Consider the following 13,376-nt stretch of genomic DNA (forward strand, 5'->3'; position numbering starts at 1 on the left):
ATACAGATTTTCCTCCTCTTCGTTCATCTGTTCCCTCCGCATACACACAAACACAGATCTGACCACACCAAGACAAAAACACAATTTTATTATCAGTTATGTTCACTTGTGTCACAGTTCATTCTTTTACACACAGATGTTTACAGACGTGGTTTCTGAGAGAAACACTGCTGATCCGGGGAGCTGTGAGGCCCGGAGGCAGCCGGGATCCTCTGAGCTGTTTGTTCTTGTGTTCATGTTAAAAGACTTTATCACATGGCTGATTGCAGGACGTTGTGCAATCCTTCGGTTTTGGCTGAAAGTTGAATCAAAGTTCAGAAAACTTGAAGGAAAAAAAACCTTTAAATGGCAAAATATATAGTGGTGTTTGCACATTTTCACAGGTGCTGCACATATTCTTACTTTCAGACTGAACTCGAGCTCGCTCAGCTTTACTTGTTGTCTGCTTCCTAAAGGAAAAATCTGCCCTAAAACAACATTTGGAGCTCAGCCTATCCTACAAAGCAGGTAACTTTAGGTTAAAGTTGGAGGTTTTCAGCAGTTCACTTCTACCATGAGTGCGCTGCCATGGTAACCTATGCTGCAGATATGAAATCACCACCTTCTGACCAATCAGTTCTCCTGGAAATCCGTCACCATTCCTAGAAGACCTCGGAGTGCAAACAGCAAGAGAGTCTCAAGTTTTTGTCTTTATCTGATGACCGTAAGTAAAAAATGGAAATTCTTGGAAGCAAATTTATTACTCGCCTTTCTGCCTGTTTGCTACAAACAATTCAAAGTCAAGTTTATTGTTCTGAAAGCTTTAAGATAGTATGACAGGGCGGCTAAGCCATGCACACCTTAAAGGCTTGACCTTTTTGCCAGTTTGAATTTTTTTTCTATTTATTCCTTACTTGCTCTTAGAACATTAAACAGTGCAGGCTGCAAATGAAAGAATAAGGCTGAGACTGTGGTACGTGCATCCAAACAACTTAATTTAAAGGAATAACTAAATAATCTTCTGTCTTAATAGAACAGCTCTTGAGTTTTCAGAATTTTACTACCATACGGCTCTTTTCTTGTCACACTCTGCTGCTGTCATGTTTCCATCGGCATTTGCTGCCAGTACACCTGTGCACGTTCACGAGTGGTCAAATCCTGGCTCTTTCATGTGAGCATACTCATACCTAGACTGATAAACCCCAGGATGACTTATCGAGATGATAGCCACCTAGCCTGATTAGGTTAAGTGAAGCCAGATAAGGAAAAGATTGCTTCGTAGGAAAAGGCCCCAGAATTTTAATCCCATTTAGTGTTTCCATGTCACTACTGATTATTTGGGGGGCCTCTTTTACCCATTTTCCACCGGAAGCAGCCCTCAGATGTTTCCTCCTCAGCCCAAATTTCTGTTAGAAACCACAGACTGTATAGAAAATGGTCTGCAAGTGCCTTAAACCTGAATTTGTTTCAGCAGTCACCAGAGGGCGCTACCTGTGGTTTCACAAAGACAGGCCCTGTGAAATCATGGGCATGCTTCAGCTTTAACTTGTTTCTGGTGAAGAGCAGCCATTAGCCTTTTATAAATTTCAAAGACTATATTGGCAAATATGCAAAGAGCTCCAGGCTGATCACACTTGTGTGGGATTGTCCTGGTCCACCTGGTTTTTCAAGGACTGACCATTGATTATGGATCAGATTAAGATTTATGGGGTTTCCAAACTCTTGAGTCAACATTTTAAGCTGTAAAATGCACAGACTATCACCAAACTGAAGCTGATCTTTCAGGATACTTTTACTGTGGTCAGTCCTTAAAAAAAGTAGATGGACCAGCAGTAGCAACGGCTGATTTCAGAGTAGCTAAGTCCATCTTTTACACGGTCTAGAAACACTGGAATGAAGGGTACTCACACCAGTGAGTAACAAGTCACTGGCCCATGATTTCCACCGCAAACATTTTCCAAATCATTACAACGACAAAATGGGTCAAAAATAACCGCTAAAGAGGAAGAAACCCCCTCACGTGCTCGCTTCTGCAGGCCTGAATTTACATGTTCAAAAGGCTTTGCGGGAAAAACAGGAAACTTCCAGATGAAGAAGAAGTGGTGAGTCTGTTTGACGGAAAGTGACTGAAAAAGTGTACACATCTAACAGTGGAAGTGTGTGTGTGTGTGTATTCCCTTTAGTTTCCTCTCTAAATAACACACAAACTAAAAAACAAACAAACAGTGCTAGAGCTCATCATGCTGATAAATGTTATACTCCTTCGCACTGATCACGCCATCTCTGTCGCCGTCGTTCTTGTAGAAGATATCGTCTATAAGCTTCTCATAGAAAGGGTCGTCGCGCGGCTTCCCCCCTTTTTCATACTCCAGCTTCAAATATTCTTTCACCTGGAAACAGAGAAACACCTCAGAGTAAACTCTGAATTTTAATAACGCCGCCCTCACGCTGTGCCCGACAGGAAACGTATCACATATATATATGTTATAGAAACCTCAGCAGCTGGTTCTCCTGTTTTCTTTCAGTATTACCCATCCAGACAACATGCGTGCTAGAAGCTTCTTGGTACTGCAGTTAATAATTTAAAGATAAAATAGAGATAATGAGCATAATATGCAACCTTTATTCTTTATGAGGCGACTATATGTGAAGGAGTGGAAATATGCACTATGATAAACATGCAAGGTACATAATCTCAGGTAGGGCTGGTGAAAACAGGTTGATGTGTTACTGCACTGGCAGGATTATTAGTCAGATTATCAAGTTTGGGATAATTTAAATTTAAACCACGAGATCAGCCTCTGCAGAAGTAAAGACGCGGGTTTATTTTAAGAAAACCATCACTTTCTGTTCCAGAATCACATGACAGGAACAAGATTGTGTTTGTGAGTTTGCATGAAACTGGAGACTGCAGGAGATTAGCCGATTCTAACGTAACGGGACATTTCGCCACAGAATCACATATTTTTACGCTGGACTGTAGATTTATGGCTCTGCATAGACTGTCCTGGTGTGAGAACTCAGCTGGCTGCACTCACCAGCCACTTCATTAGGTACAGTTGTACTTCTTGATCTATCAAATCAATCACAGTTGCATGTAGGCACGTACACATGGGGAAGAAAGGTGATTTCAGTGACTTTTAATGTGGTATGAATGTTTCTGAGTGTTTCAGAAACTGCTGATCTGCTGGGATCTTCCCGTACAGCCATCTCCAAATAACCTTGTTAATGTCTTAATTACTTAATTTTAGGAACAAAGGTTTTTTGGCCGTTTTTTTTTTTTTTTTTTTTTGGTTGAACCCCAGTTTTTTGCCTTTAATGCCACACGTTTACCCACATACAACAGAGTGGTAGAGTCGTGTGCGAAAAGAGACCAACTAAGCACATTTCATGTAGAGCTGGATCCTGTTTTATTACATAACAATCATGTAGTTTGTTCTTTCAGTTTCATGACTGGTATTACAGAGAAACAAATTTGTAGGAAGGTATTTTCTATGCATGTTTAAGCTGCACGCACACAGATGGACCAGGTGCTAATTTGTATCTCCTAATAACCCTGATTTTCAGCATAAAACAAGCCCATTCTGCTCGACTGCTTATCTGATTCTTAAGATATGATGACCCTGTTTCCAGGCTCTTGCCTTATTAATGTGCTGCAGTTTTTTGTCTTTTCACTTTTCTATTCAGTCATTTAGGACTGAAGGTGCATTCAGACCTGGAACTGAAGACTGATGTCAGGCTGAATAAGTGGAATTGGGATCGTCTGTCATCGGATTACAGAGGACTTATTTTATGATAGAAAGCATGAGCATGTGTCCTTGCTTCAATTGTAATTACCAGGTTATAAAATAAAGTTACCTCTGCCTTTGAGAGACTCTTGTCTTTATCGAGGTCCATCCTTCCAAAAGCCTCCATGGTGCGTGGTCCCTTGGACACAGAGAGGACCTCCACCTCAAAGACCACGGTGGCATTAGGAGGCACCGGACCTGTTTAAAACATCAACATTTTAAATGACCGATGATTCATTATCATTGAAGAAGTTTATCAGATTGGTGGCTCAGCTGCTGATTTCAGATTTTTGTGCTGAGTTGAATAAAACAGCAGATACCGACAGAGAAACATTAATCACTGAGTAACATGGTAGTGACTTTAATCAGTGCAAAATATAAAGGCATGAAAGTACGCAGTAGGTTTGGTGCATTGTTTGTACTATCAAGGAGAATAGGTGTGTGTTTAAAAATGTGATTTGAGAGCAAAACTATAGACGCTGCTCTGAAGCTTAAAGAAAAATATGTGTGTTGAAAATGTGAATCTAAAGGTTTACACAAGCCCCAAGAGACCAGAAGATTTTTTTAAACTGATCTTATGTAAAAGTTCATGTGCGGCTGCTTACGTCTGTTTTTACCCCATTAAATTACACAATGCAGAAAAAGTCTAAAGTGTCAAAACTGCAGTTCCTCTAATGTCTACTTGAAGCTCCAGCAGTGACTCAGTCTCCATAGACTTCTATGTTAAAATGTCCAGACTTTACAGCAGAAACAAACACGTTTACATCCTGATACAAAATCTGCTTTGGTCTCCATAGCTAATTCCCCCCCTATGTCACAGCTCTGCAACACACAACTGCATCTTCAGCATGAGTAACTATGGACATTACAATCTGTTACAAAAGACACGATGTTAATGAAAGATGTGAGCATGATGGGACCAAGTATACTTGTGGAACTCCAGGATGGTAACTTCAGGCACAGGAAGCCCTGCTACTACCATTTACAGCAATATTAACCCAAACCTTATAACCTCTGGCTCCACCCACTAAATTACATTAAGGCTAAGTTTGTATTATGTGAGCCGTCGCCTCTAATAGTAATTATCTGACAAATAATATGGCTTGTGTTGTAGTACAATCTTCCTCTTCAGTGTTTACAAAGTGAAATTATGTTTGTTTGTTTTTCATCAGTCTGTTCAGTAGCTGTTTGGGAAAAATCATAAGTCCATGTCCATGTTTTTGACCTAAATGTTTTATGGTTACATATTATTCTGCAGTATCTTTAGATTTTCTCACCTTATGCTTTAGATTACAAACCATTTCTCTTTTATTGCCTAATAAAGACACAAAGGTACCTTGGAAAATGACTGCCATTGGTTAAAATCAAACAAGATAAAATATGCTTTATACGAGCAAGAGAGCAAAAGAATATTAGATTGACATGCAGTTAATGTACAGAGAATAACAGAGGTTACAGAGAGAAGAATCGGTGAAGCTCTGTTTCAGTGTCTGTGGGTCATTATAAAGCCAACTAGTGCAGGGGGCAACTAAAACATGCACTCTAAGCACAAGAAACATTTCTTTCACACCCAAAGGGTGAAATGCAACATCCCAGACTGAACACACCACTATCAGAGGACTGTAGTTAGTATTAATCAAAGAATCAACTATTACTCCTCCAAAAGTTCTCCAACACATACAAAGAAGAAACGAAGAGGAGACCTTTAAAGATCTTTGCATGCTTACAGGACATGCCATGTGGAGAAGAGTAGCAAACACTGCGAGGGATGTGATCTCCCTTCAGTTAAAGGGCTGTAAAAGAAGATAAGACAGCATGAAGGCAGACCTGCAACAATCAACTAATATCACACAAAACAGAGTTTAGAAAACACAGCATATGTATGTATGTATGTAATGAATAATAAAAAAGACAGATGCTGCTGTAGCTCATTTTTGAAGCAAACACTAAGATTTTCTACTGATTTACTTAAACTTAATTTCTTCAACGCTTTCAAATCACTGAAACAAAGTCAACTTGCAGAAACTCAAAGCTCATGGAAAACATTTTTATTTACATCTCAGGACTTTTTAGTTATTTGTTTAAAGAGGTGTCCACATTTTTACACAAGTTGTACTTCTCAACCTCTGAAACAGTCATATAAAGGCCTCTATGGGTCTTCACAGTCACTTCTTAATGGATTATTGGACCCAACAGAAGCACACAGACAAAAAATAAAACAGGACCGAGAACTGAGCCCTGGGGAACACCACAACAGGAAATGATAGAAGCAACTTAAAACTCAGACTGCTGATAACCTTTTAAGGCCTTACCTTGAGTATAACTGAGTTTTCATGATAAAAACCTTAAAATCACATCCCCAACCTTGTGGGGAAATACATAATCAGCACACCTACCACCACCTAGATGTTTTTACCTTTGCCCTTTTCTCCAAATGCCAGGGTTGATGGGATGGTTAGTTTTCGCTTCTCTCCAGGACACATGCCCATCATCCCATCATCCAGTCCCTTAATGACTTGCCCCACACCCAAAACGAACCACTGAGGCTGTCCATCTTTGTCTGTACGACTGAAGCAGAAATAAAAGCAGAGACAAAGAACATCAACAATCTTTGAATAAGTTTGACTAAACGTGCACTTTAATTTTGGTTGCTTTAAACTTAAAATGAGGAATGTTTCCAATCCCTTTACACTTTAATATACTTAAAGCTTAAATAGAGCTTCAGCATTTTAAACACACATTAAAGAGGACTTTAGGATTAAGTATGTATTCATTACTCGCTCCAAATTAACATCGGACTAACACATAACTCTTTTTTCAAAGCACTGACCTGCAGTAAAACTGGGAACCATCTTTGGCGAGGAACCCATCGTAGTGAGCATTGATCAGATCTCCTCTCTTGCTCCTTTGGCTGCACTCCTCTGGTTTAAATAAAACTTCAGTCTCCACTTCTCCGTCCAGCTCCTCTTCAGCGGCCGAAACTGGCCGCAGACTCAGCCCTGCGGACACAAACAGGCACACTGTGCAGCTCAGTAACCTCCACATCATGCCGCTTTGCATTCGTGGCAACTTCTGAAGGTGACGTTTTGAACACTGAGGAGGACGTAGGAGACGATGGGGCGGGATACCCTGAGTTATGACTGCCAGGGGATTCAACCTGGGTTGGAGAAACTGCGCATGCTTTTCCTGACAGACTATACCGAGGGCAGAAATGCTCCTGCCAAAAGGTACTGGGCTGCAGAATTATTACGTAAATAAAAACAAACAAATAAATAATGTGATGCTAATTCTGCATCCGAAATCTTACATTAAAGCTGTATATTGCTGTATAAAACTACAGAATACGTGCTCATTGCAAAAGTGAGTGTTAGACACTTGATTCCCTGAATTTGCACATTTTGCTTAGTTTGCGCCTTTTTCCCGAATCCACTGAAATTTTGCCTGAAGAAAAGCAATGGCTCCACAAGCTCAATATGTATGATAATAATAATTATTTTATATAATAATTAAAATACTCAAAATCACAATCATTAATTAAAATCTAATTATATAAGTATAATTTTAGTCATAATTGCTAATATGTAATAATCATTATTATTTTGTTATTGTTATTAATATTATTATATTATTACAGCACAGTAATAATAAACTGAAATGCACACATCATCATTATTATTATTTTTATTAGTAGTAGTAGTAGTAGTATATGCTTTTTTTTACACTGTACCACAGTGTATCATCTTCTCTTTCAAATCAGCCCTCTGCATCTCCTCCTTTACAACATCCATGAATCTTCTCTTTGAGCTTCCTCTTTTCCTGCCTGGAGTCTCCACATTCTTCCTCCATGCTTCAAACTGCTCAGCCTGATCTGTACCTCTGATGTACTCATTTCTAATCCTGTCTAACCCGCTCAGTCACAGTGAAAACTTTAACATCACTGTCCTCATACTTGTCGTGCTCCACGCTCACATACTTCTTTGGCTCACATCTGTAGAGGTCTTTTTTCTGCATGAAGTCATACTGCTGCTTGCAGATACTCACCCTTCTTATTAACATAGCTTGAATAACTATTTCCCATAACTTCATGGGAAATACTTGATCCTCTTCTAAGCTGCCCTCATGTCATCAACTTTATCCATCTGTAAGTCAACTTCCCTCTCTCCTGGACACCTTCAAACCTCCACAGATATGTCATCTGGACCAGCTACCTTTCCACTTTTCATCCTCTGCTAAGCTGCCCTCACATCCTTCTCACTAATCTTCTGCACTTCCTGATTCACAAACTGTCTTCCTCTCTCATTTTCTTCATTCACCATCTCCTCAAAGTACTCCTTCCATCATCTCAGCACACTCTCGTCACTCATTAGTAGATTTCTGTTAGGATTAATTACCCTAACCTGCTGCACGTCCTCTCCAGCTTCATATGCCCTGCCAATCACTACAAATCCTTTTCTCGCTCCTTAGCGTCCAGCCTCACATACAACTCATTATACGCCTTTTCCTTCGAATTCTCTCTTGTACTTTTTCATTCAACCACCAAGTCTCCTTTAATGATAATAACAACTACAAAACCACCATCACCAACAATAATAATAATAATGATAATGATACGGAATAATAAGGAATGAATGAATCTAATAACATTCTAATAAACCCGGTAAAAGCAGCGTAATTAAGCCACCTTTTCTCTGTAAACATGTTGTAAAAACTTAGTCATATATTGATAGGTCATATATCCGATGGTGCAGTTTTAAAAAAAACACAGAAGAAGAATTGATAGGGTACGTCATAATTACTTAACTGTATTTCCACCAATAAAAAGCTATGGGGCGTGGCTGTTCCGCTCTATATACTTGTGGAAGCCGGTGTCTGTGAGTCATCGCCGCTCGGACAGACAACTTGCTTCGAATCGCTATTCAGAAGCCTCGCAGATTCTCTCGGATTTATTAGGAATCACGAATTTCTCTCTCATTGCCCGACAGGATTGAGATGTTACATTTTAGGTCCTCGACAGTGCTGAAGGAGTTGTTTGAAGCCACCCTCAAGCGTCCCTTTCCCGTCTACCGAGAGAAGACCTGGTTGCCGACAGGCTCCCGCTGCTTCTGCTGCCTCGGCGCCACCTCCGTTGATGCCAGAGCCACATCTGCTCCTCTGAAGCTCCTCAATGCCGCCGCGCACCGCCCGGCTCTCCGCACCGCGCCCCGCGCCGTCTCTCTCCGCTCCTACTGCGTGAAAACCGAAGCCGAGGAGGTAGAGGAGCAGCTGAAGAAGGATGGAGCCGGCGGCGAAGCGGACAGCGACAAGTAGGTTTCAGTAAAATCCTTCTAGAAGATCTCCGGGTTGCCCGCTGCCATGCCATGACGTCGCATCTGGCGTCTGTGCGTGACGCGAGCGGATGCTGCGACCGCTAACCGACGCGAACACTTTTTAATGACCGCATTAAATGTCCCTTTATTTAAAATGTAAATGTTTACTTATTTTTTAAATGTGACTTTTACAGGTTTAACCCTTCATTTAAGACATTTTAAATAAACCGTAATAAATAAAAAATAAGCTAGCTTGTAGCCTGTGTGGGACATCAGTGGCTCTCGGGCCATGTGCGACGTGTTCGCTCCACCGGCTTCGTTAAAGGTGGCGATAAAAATGTTCACGTCTTCAAATACTCCGCATCAGGGCACTTCCGCTCTACCGGGATTTTGAGTTGACCACGCCAATCTGTAAGTGTTGTCCTGTTAGCTGCCTGCCCCAGAGGAGATAATACTCAGCGTGGGCCAACAGTTGTGAAAGTGAAACAGCAGCAGGCCGTGAAGCAGAGGGTAAAAAGGTCCACACCGAGGCTTCAGGAGACCGGGTTCAGCTTCTCACTGAGCTACGATCATCCACATGCACGTGTTTTTATTTTAGTTTCGCTCGCTGTGACAAGGAGTGCTGCTGTGCTGGGGAGGAAGCAGAGCAGGTTCTAGTGGTTTCTACTGTGACCTTCACTAAGGAGGTCACATTTGGAGCGTTGCTGCTGCTGCTGCTGCTCTGCTGCTCCACAGGTTATTTATGTTGAACTTAACAGACTCGATCAACTCCCTGTAGAAAACAAAACAACAAGAACAACAACAACAAAACATGTATTTTAACATAAAACCATTACAGCATTGAATGAAGGACACATTATGCTGTTTATATTTATCCACATCCACTTAATGACGCATTACAATAGTCCTGCCATTTTTTTTTTCAGTTGATGGGCCTAGTTTTAGCGGACTATATCAAGTAGAAATAAAACCGTATCATTTAAAAATTAGATCTGCATTATGATTTTAGGATGGCTGTGACTCTAATAGGGCACAAAGCCTTCACTTCTGAGTATTGTAGGAAAGAAGAAAAGGTAATTTTAGTCATTTAAAGATGGGAAATACTGTAAAGTTTAAACATATTTCACCTCAAATAAAGTACAAAAGAAATATTTTGTTTAAAAATTGGAATTACTAATGACGTCTCTGCAGTTTTCACTAGTTTGGACTTCCTTGTGTTGCCATATGTTTGACCTTACACAATACCAATGCCACAATTTACAAACTGATGAGAAATGCAGGAATTTTTGGTGTCTTTGGTAAAAATTCACAAGTTTTCCCACTAAGTAGCAGCCCTGCAGCTGTCATCAGATAAAAAAAATGAAATCCTAATGATTGAGTCTTTTTTTGGGGGGTTAAATCCACATCTGTGGCAGCCTCCAGCTGCCTGCCTGCAGCCACGTCGTTCCTTTTGCAGCGAGCTGGAAAAAATTCATGAGATATTTCCTGACCTCGAAATGAAGACTCACATGGACAGGGTGGCGTCACCACAGAGATGTACGATATTGGTTTTTGCTTTGCTAATGCACATGTTGCACTCCCAAGACACTCTTCACATAATCCCTCAGGGTCAGCAGGTTTCCTGTCTGAAATAATGAAGCTTAATGAAAGCAACACAACATGCAGTTATTGCTCTAGCTTGTAGTCTTTGTTTCTCAGTGCTTTAGATAAGAGTAGGTACAGCTACTGCAGGAAACCCATCAGGGAACCTGTATCTAACACGGGCTGATGTGTTTCCTGGAGTAGCTGGTCAAACCAAGCTGTCATCACATGAAGAGTGGCTGAGATGTGGATATTTTTAGACTTGATGTCAGTATGTGACGGAGACTATCTCAGTATTTTCTATGAAATCAAGTGTGATATGTTTATTAAAACAGTGTGATTAATAAATAAAGCAAAAAAATATAATTATTTGGTAGTGATAAGGTTTTACAGTATATCACAGCATTACTGCATGACTGAGACATTGCAGATGAAATCATCATTATATACAGTCATTAAATATTTGGCACGGGTGCGTTCACACCGAAGGTGAAGCAGAATTTCTCCTTCTGTTATTTGCATGAGTACAGCAGGGTTGCATACCCACGAATATTCACCCAGTGAGGTAAGGAGGAAAAGCTAAGTCAGGCTGCAGTTGCACACCTTAAAAAGTCCTGTAATCGCACACTTTTCTCTGAAACCTCTTTTATTCCTGTCAATAGAAAACTGAAATTGAACCAGTCTGCTCCACCAGTCCTTCGGCTGCATCCGTAAGCCCCGCCCTCAGTGAAATGAAGCCACGAAATGAAGCAAAACAAGTCAAACTGTCTAAAAGTAGATGGCCAGCAGCTGCCTGATCTGAGCCTGTAGCTGCAGAAGCTTCACGTGATGGCAGCATCCATGTAAAACAATGGGTTAAATATTAATTGCATTTACCGGAGGTCTGGTTAGGTGTTAGCCTGATTTTTGATGTTGGCAGATATATGAGCACTATGGTGTGTCTACTCTTGTGTGACTGGGTGTCCAGAGGGCAGCCGTCATTGCTAAAGCACTCCTGATGAAGCAGAGCACAGAAAAAAGACTACTCTTCAGCTCTTGTTTCCAGGAAGCTCTTGCATGCACTGGTGAGCAGTCATCCAATTGCAGATGGACTGAGCCATCTGTCCATGAGGATTTTTACAGGGACAAATGCAGACAAACAAGGTGTTCAAGGCAGTATTCAGCCCTTACCCATCTACTGGTTAAACACCGTCTGGTGGATTTGCTCATTTAGTTCAGCTCATGTTTGCTGCTGACAACTGTAAGACTCGGGCACTTAAATCACCGGACTCTGTGAAATGGGGCTTGTTCATTCAGTCATCTGTGGACCAGTCCAAGGGTTTCAATAGGGCTTGACACTGCTGTCAGTTTTTCTGCTTAAGTTAGCTTTGAGTAAAATAAAGATTCAGCCTTTATCTACTTCCTGCTGCTTTAAACTACAAGGTGAACCTGAAGTACTTGGAAAAGTGTATGAACAGAGACTTCAGGTGGCTGCTATCCAAACAAACCTGAGACTCCTGCATGTGCAGCCAGCACTGCAGTTCCTCTGATGTCCACTTGAGGCTCCAGCAGTAAATCAGTCCCCACAGACTCCCAATGTTAAAGTGTTTACAGCAGAAGTCCTGATGCTCTCTGTGGAGGTTACTATGTAGTACTATTTGACAGGTTTCTCTGTGGGAAGGATTTAGCTTTACTGCAGTTGTACACAAATACAAATACACACCACCAAATGACAATGGAAATCTGCATGAAACAAAGAGTTAAATATGGTACAACCAGAATTTTAAACTCATGATCTAAGATGACTTAAAATATCCAGAAGCAGGTTTAGGTAGAAGTAACTGCTTCCTCCTTTATTGATTAGCATTATCAGTGATATCAGCTCTTAAAGATAAAGTTGAGAGGCTTGTGTCAGTTATGTGAGCTTGATTGAAAGCATCCTTATGTTCAATAATTCAGTCTGGTATGGTAACCTGACTGGGGGAATTAAGAACAAACTGAACAGGATTGTTAGAGCTGCTGGAAAAATTACTGGTTGACAACAAATTTCATTGGTTAAGCTGCATCATCAGGCTGTTTTAAGGAAAGCCCAGCCTATTTTTGATGACCACGAACACCCTCTTTATTCTGAATTCGAATTAATCGCCTCAGGATAATGGTTCAGGACACCTTTAGCTAGTAAAAAGGTGTATAAGGGATCATTTATGCCAATAGCGATAATTAGATGCTGTGATGTATATTGAACACTAATGTTGAAACTCGAGAAACCAATGAGCGGCGTAACAGTGGCTAGATCCATGTCGATGTCCAGTCTGTGGTCACATCCTGTTTAAACCTCTTCTGTGATGGATGCTCTGGTAGATGACTTGAGAATCCCAAGTGGAGATTTATTAGTTTTGATAAATGAATGAATTCAAAAGCTAAATGGGCCTCATCATGACTAATGAACCCACACTGATGTGTGGAGTTTAATTACATGAAGCCGCCCTCGTGTTTTCTGCCGGCTCTGCACAAAATGCCGCCATGTGGCTGCTGCAAGTTTCAGAGCAGAAAGATCTCAGTGCAAACCCCTCCTCCACAGAGTCTGAATGACTGCTCAGCAGCGTGAAACGCATCAGAGGGCAGGTTGTGCTTAAGAGTGTCTCAGATTAGCACATGTCAGAGTGGAGACTTTATCTTAGATGCATATCGCATGCAAGTTTCCTTTCGACTGTGTGCTGTTCTTATTGTTGCTGCGCGTGCA

At 41.0% G+C, this 13,376-nt stretch overlaps 2 protein-coding genes across 6 annotated transcripts in view; one reads left to right on the plus strand and one right to left on the minus strand.

The window, feature by feature from the left end:
* Positions 1 to 71: 71 nt before the first annotated feature.
* On the minus strand, positions 72 to 8,676 carry fkbp7 (FKBP prolyl isomerase 7). The gene is made up of 5 exons (XM_040027520.1): positions 8,569 to 8,676; positions 6,598 to 6,766; positions 6,184 to 6,335; positions 3,838 to 3,965; positions 72 to 2,369 (listed from the first exon to the last, which is right to left on the minus strand). Exons 1-5 carry the CDS (start codon positions 8,645 to 8,647, stop codon positions 2,208 to 2,210), a joined length of 690 nt encoding a protein of 229 aa, XP_039883454.1. The 5' UTR covers positions 8,648 to 8,676; the 3' UTR covers positions 72 to 2,207.
* A 58-nt stretch (positions 8,677 to 8,734) lies between these two features.
* LOC120730908 (glutaminase kidney isoform, mitochondrial-like) overlaps positions 8,735 to 13,376 on the plus strand; it is a 37,461-nt gene continuing 32,819 nt past the window's right edge. For 4 of the 5 annotated variants that reach the window (XM_040027497.1, XM_040027498.1, XM_040027499.1 and 1 more), the window contains exon 1: positions 8,735 to 9,070. In XM_040027497.1, the coding sequence (XP_039883431.1) occupies positions 8,757 to 9,070 (314 nt within the window). In that variant the 5' untranslated portion in view covers positions 8,735 to 8,756. The remainder of the gene's footprint in view (positions 9,071 to 13,376) is intronic. The other variant, XM_040027501.1, reaches the window with a different exon arrangement.

This window comes from Simochromis diagramma, unplaced genomic scaffold, assembly GCF_900408965.1.
Source record: "Simochromis diagramma unplaced genomic scaffold, fSimDia1.1 OVJJ01000343.1, whole genome shotgun sequence".
Classification (NCBI taxonomy): Eukaryota; Metazoa; Chordata; class Actinopteri; order Cichliformes; family Cichlidae; genus Simochromis; species Simochromis diagramma.

Coding starts and splice junctions, on each gene's coding strand:
- fkbp7 (XM_040027520.1), bottom strand. CDS start 8,647: ATGACTCACAGACACCGGCTTCCACAAGTATATAGAGCGGAACAGCCA. Junction 6,767..8,568: donor TTTTTATTGGTGGAAATACA/GTTAAGTAATTA, acceptor TTGTGTCCGCAG/GGCTGAGTCTGCGGCCAGTT. Junction 3,966..6,183: donor ATTTGGAGAAAAGGGCAAAG/GTAAAAACATCT, acceptor TGTTTTAAACAG/GTCCGGTGCCTCCTAATGCC.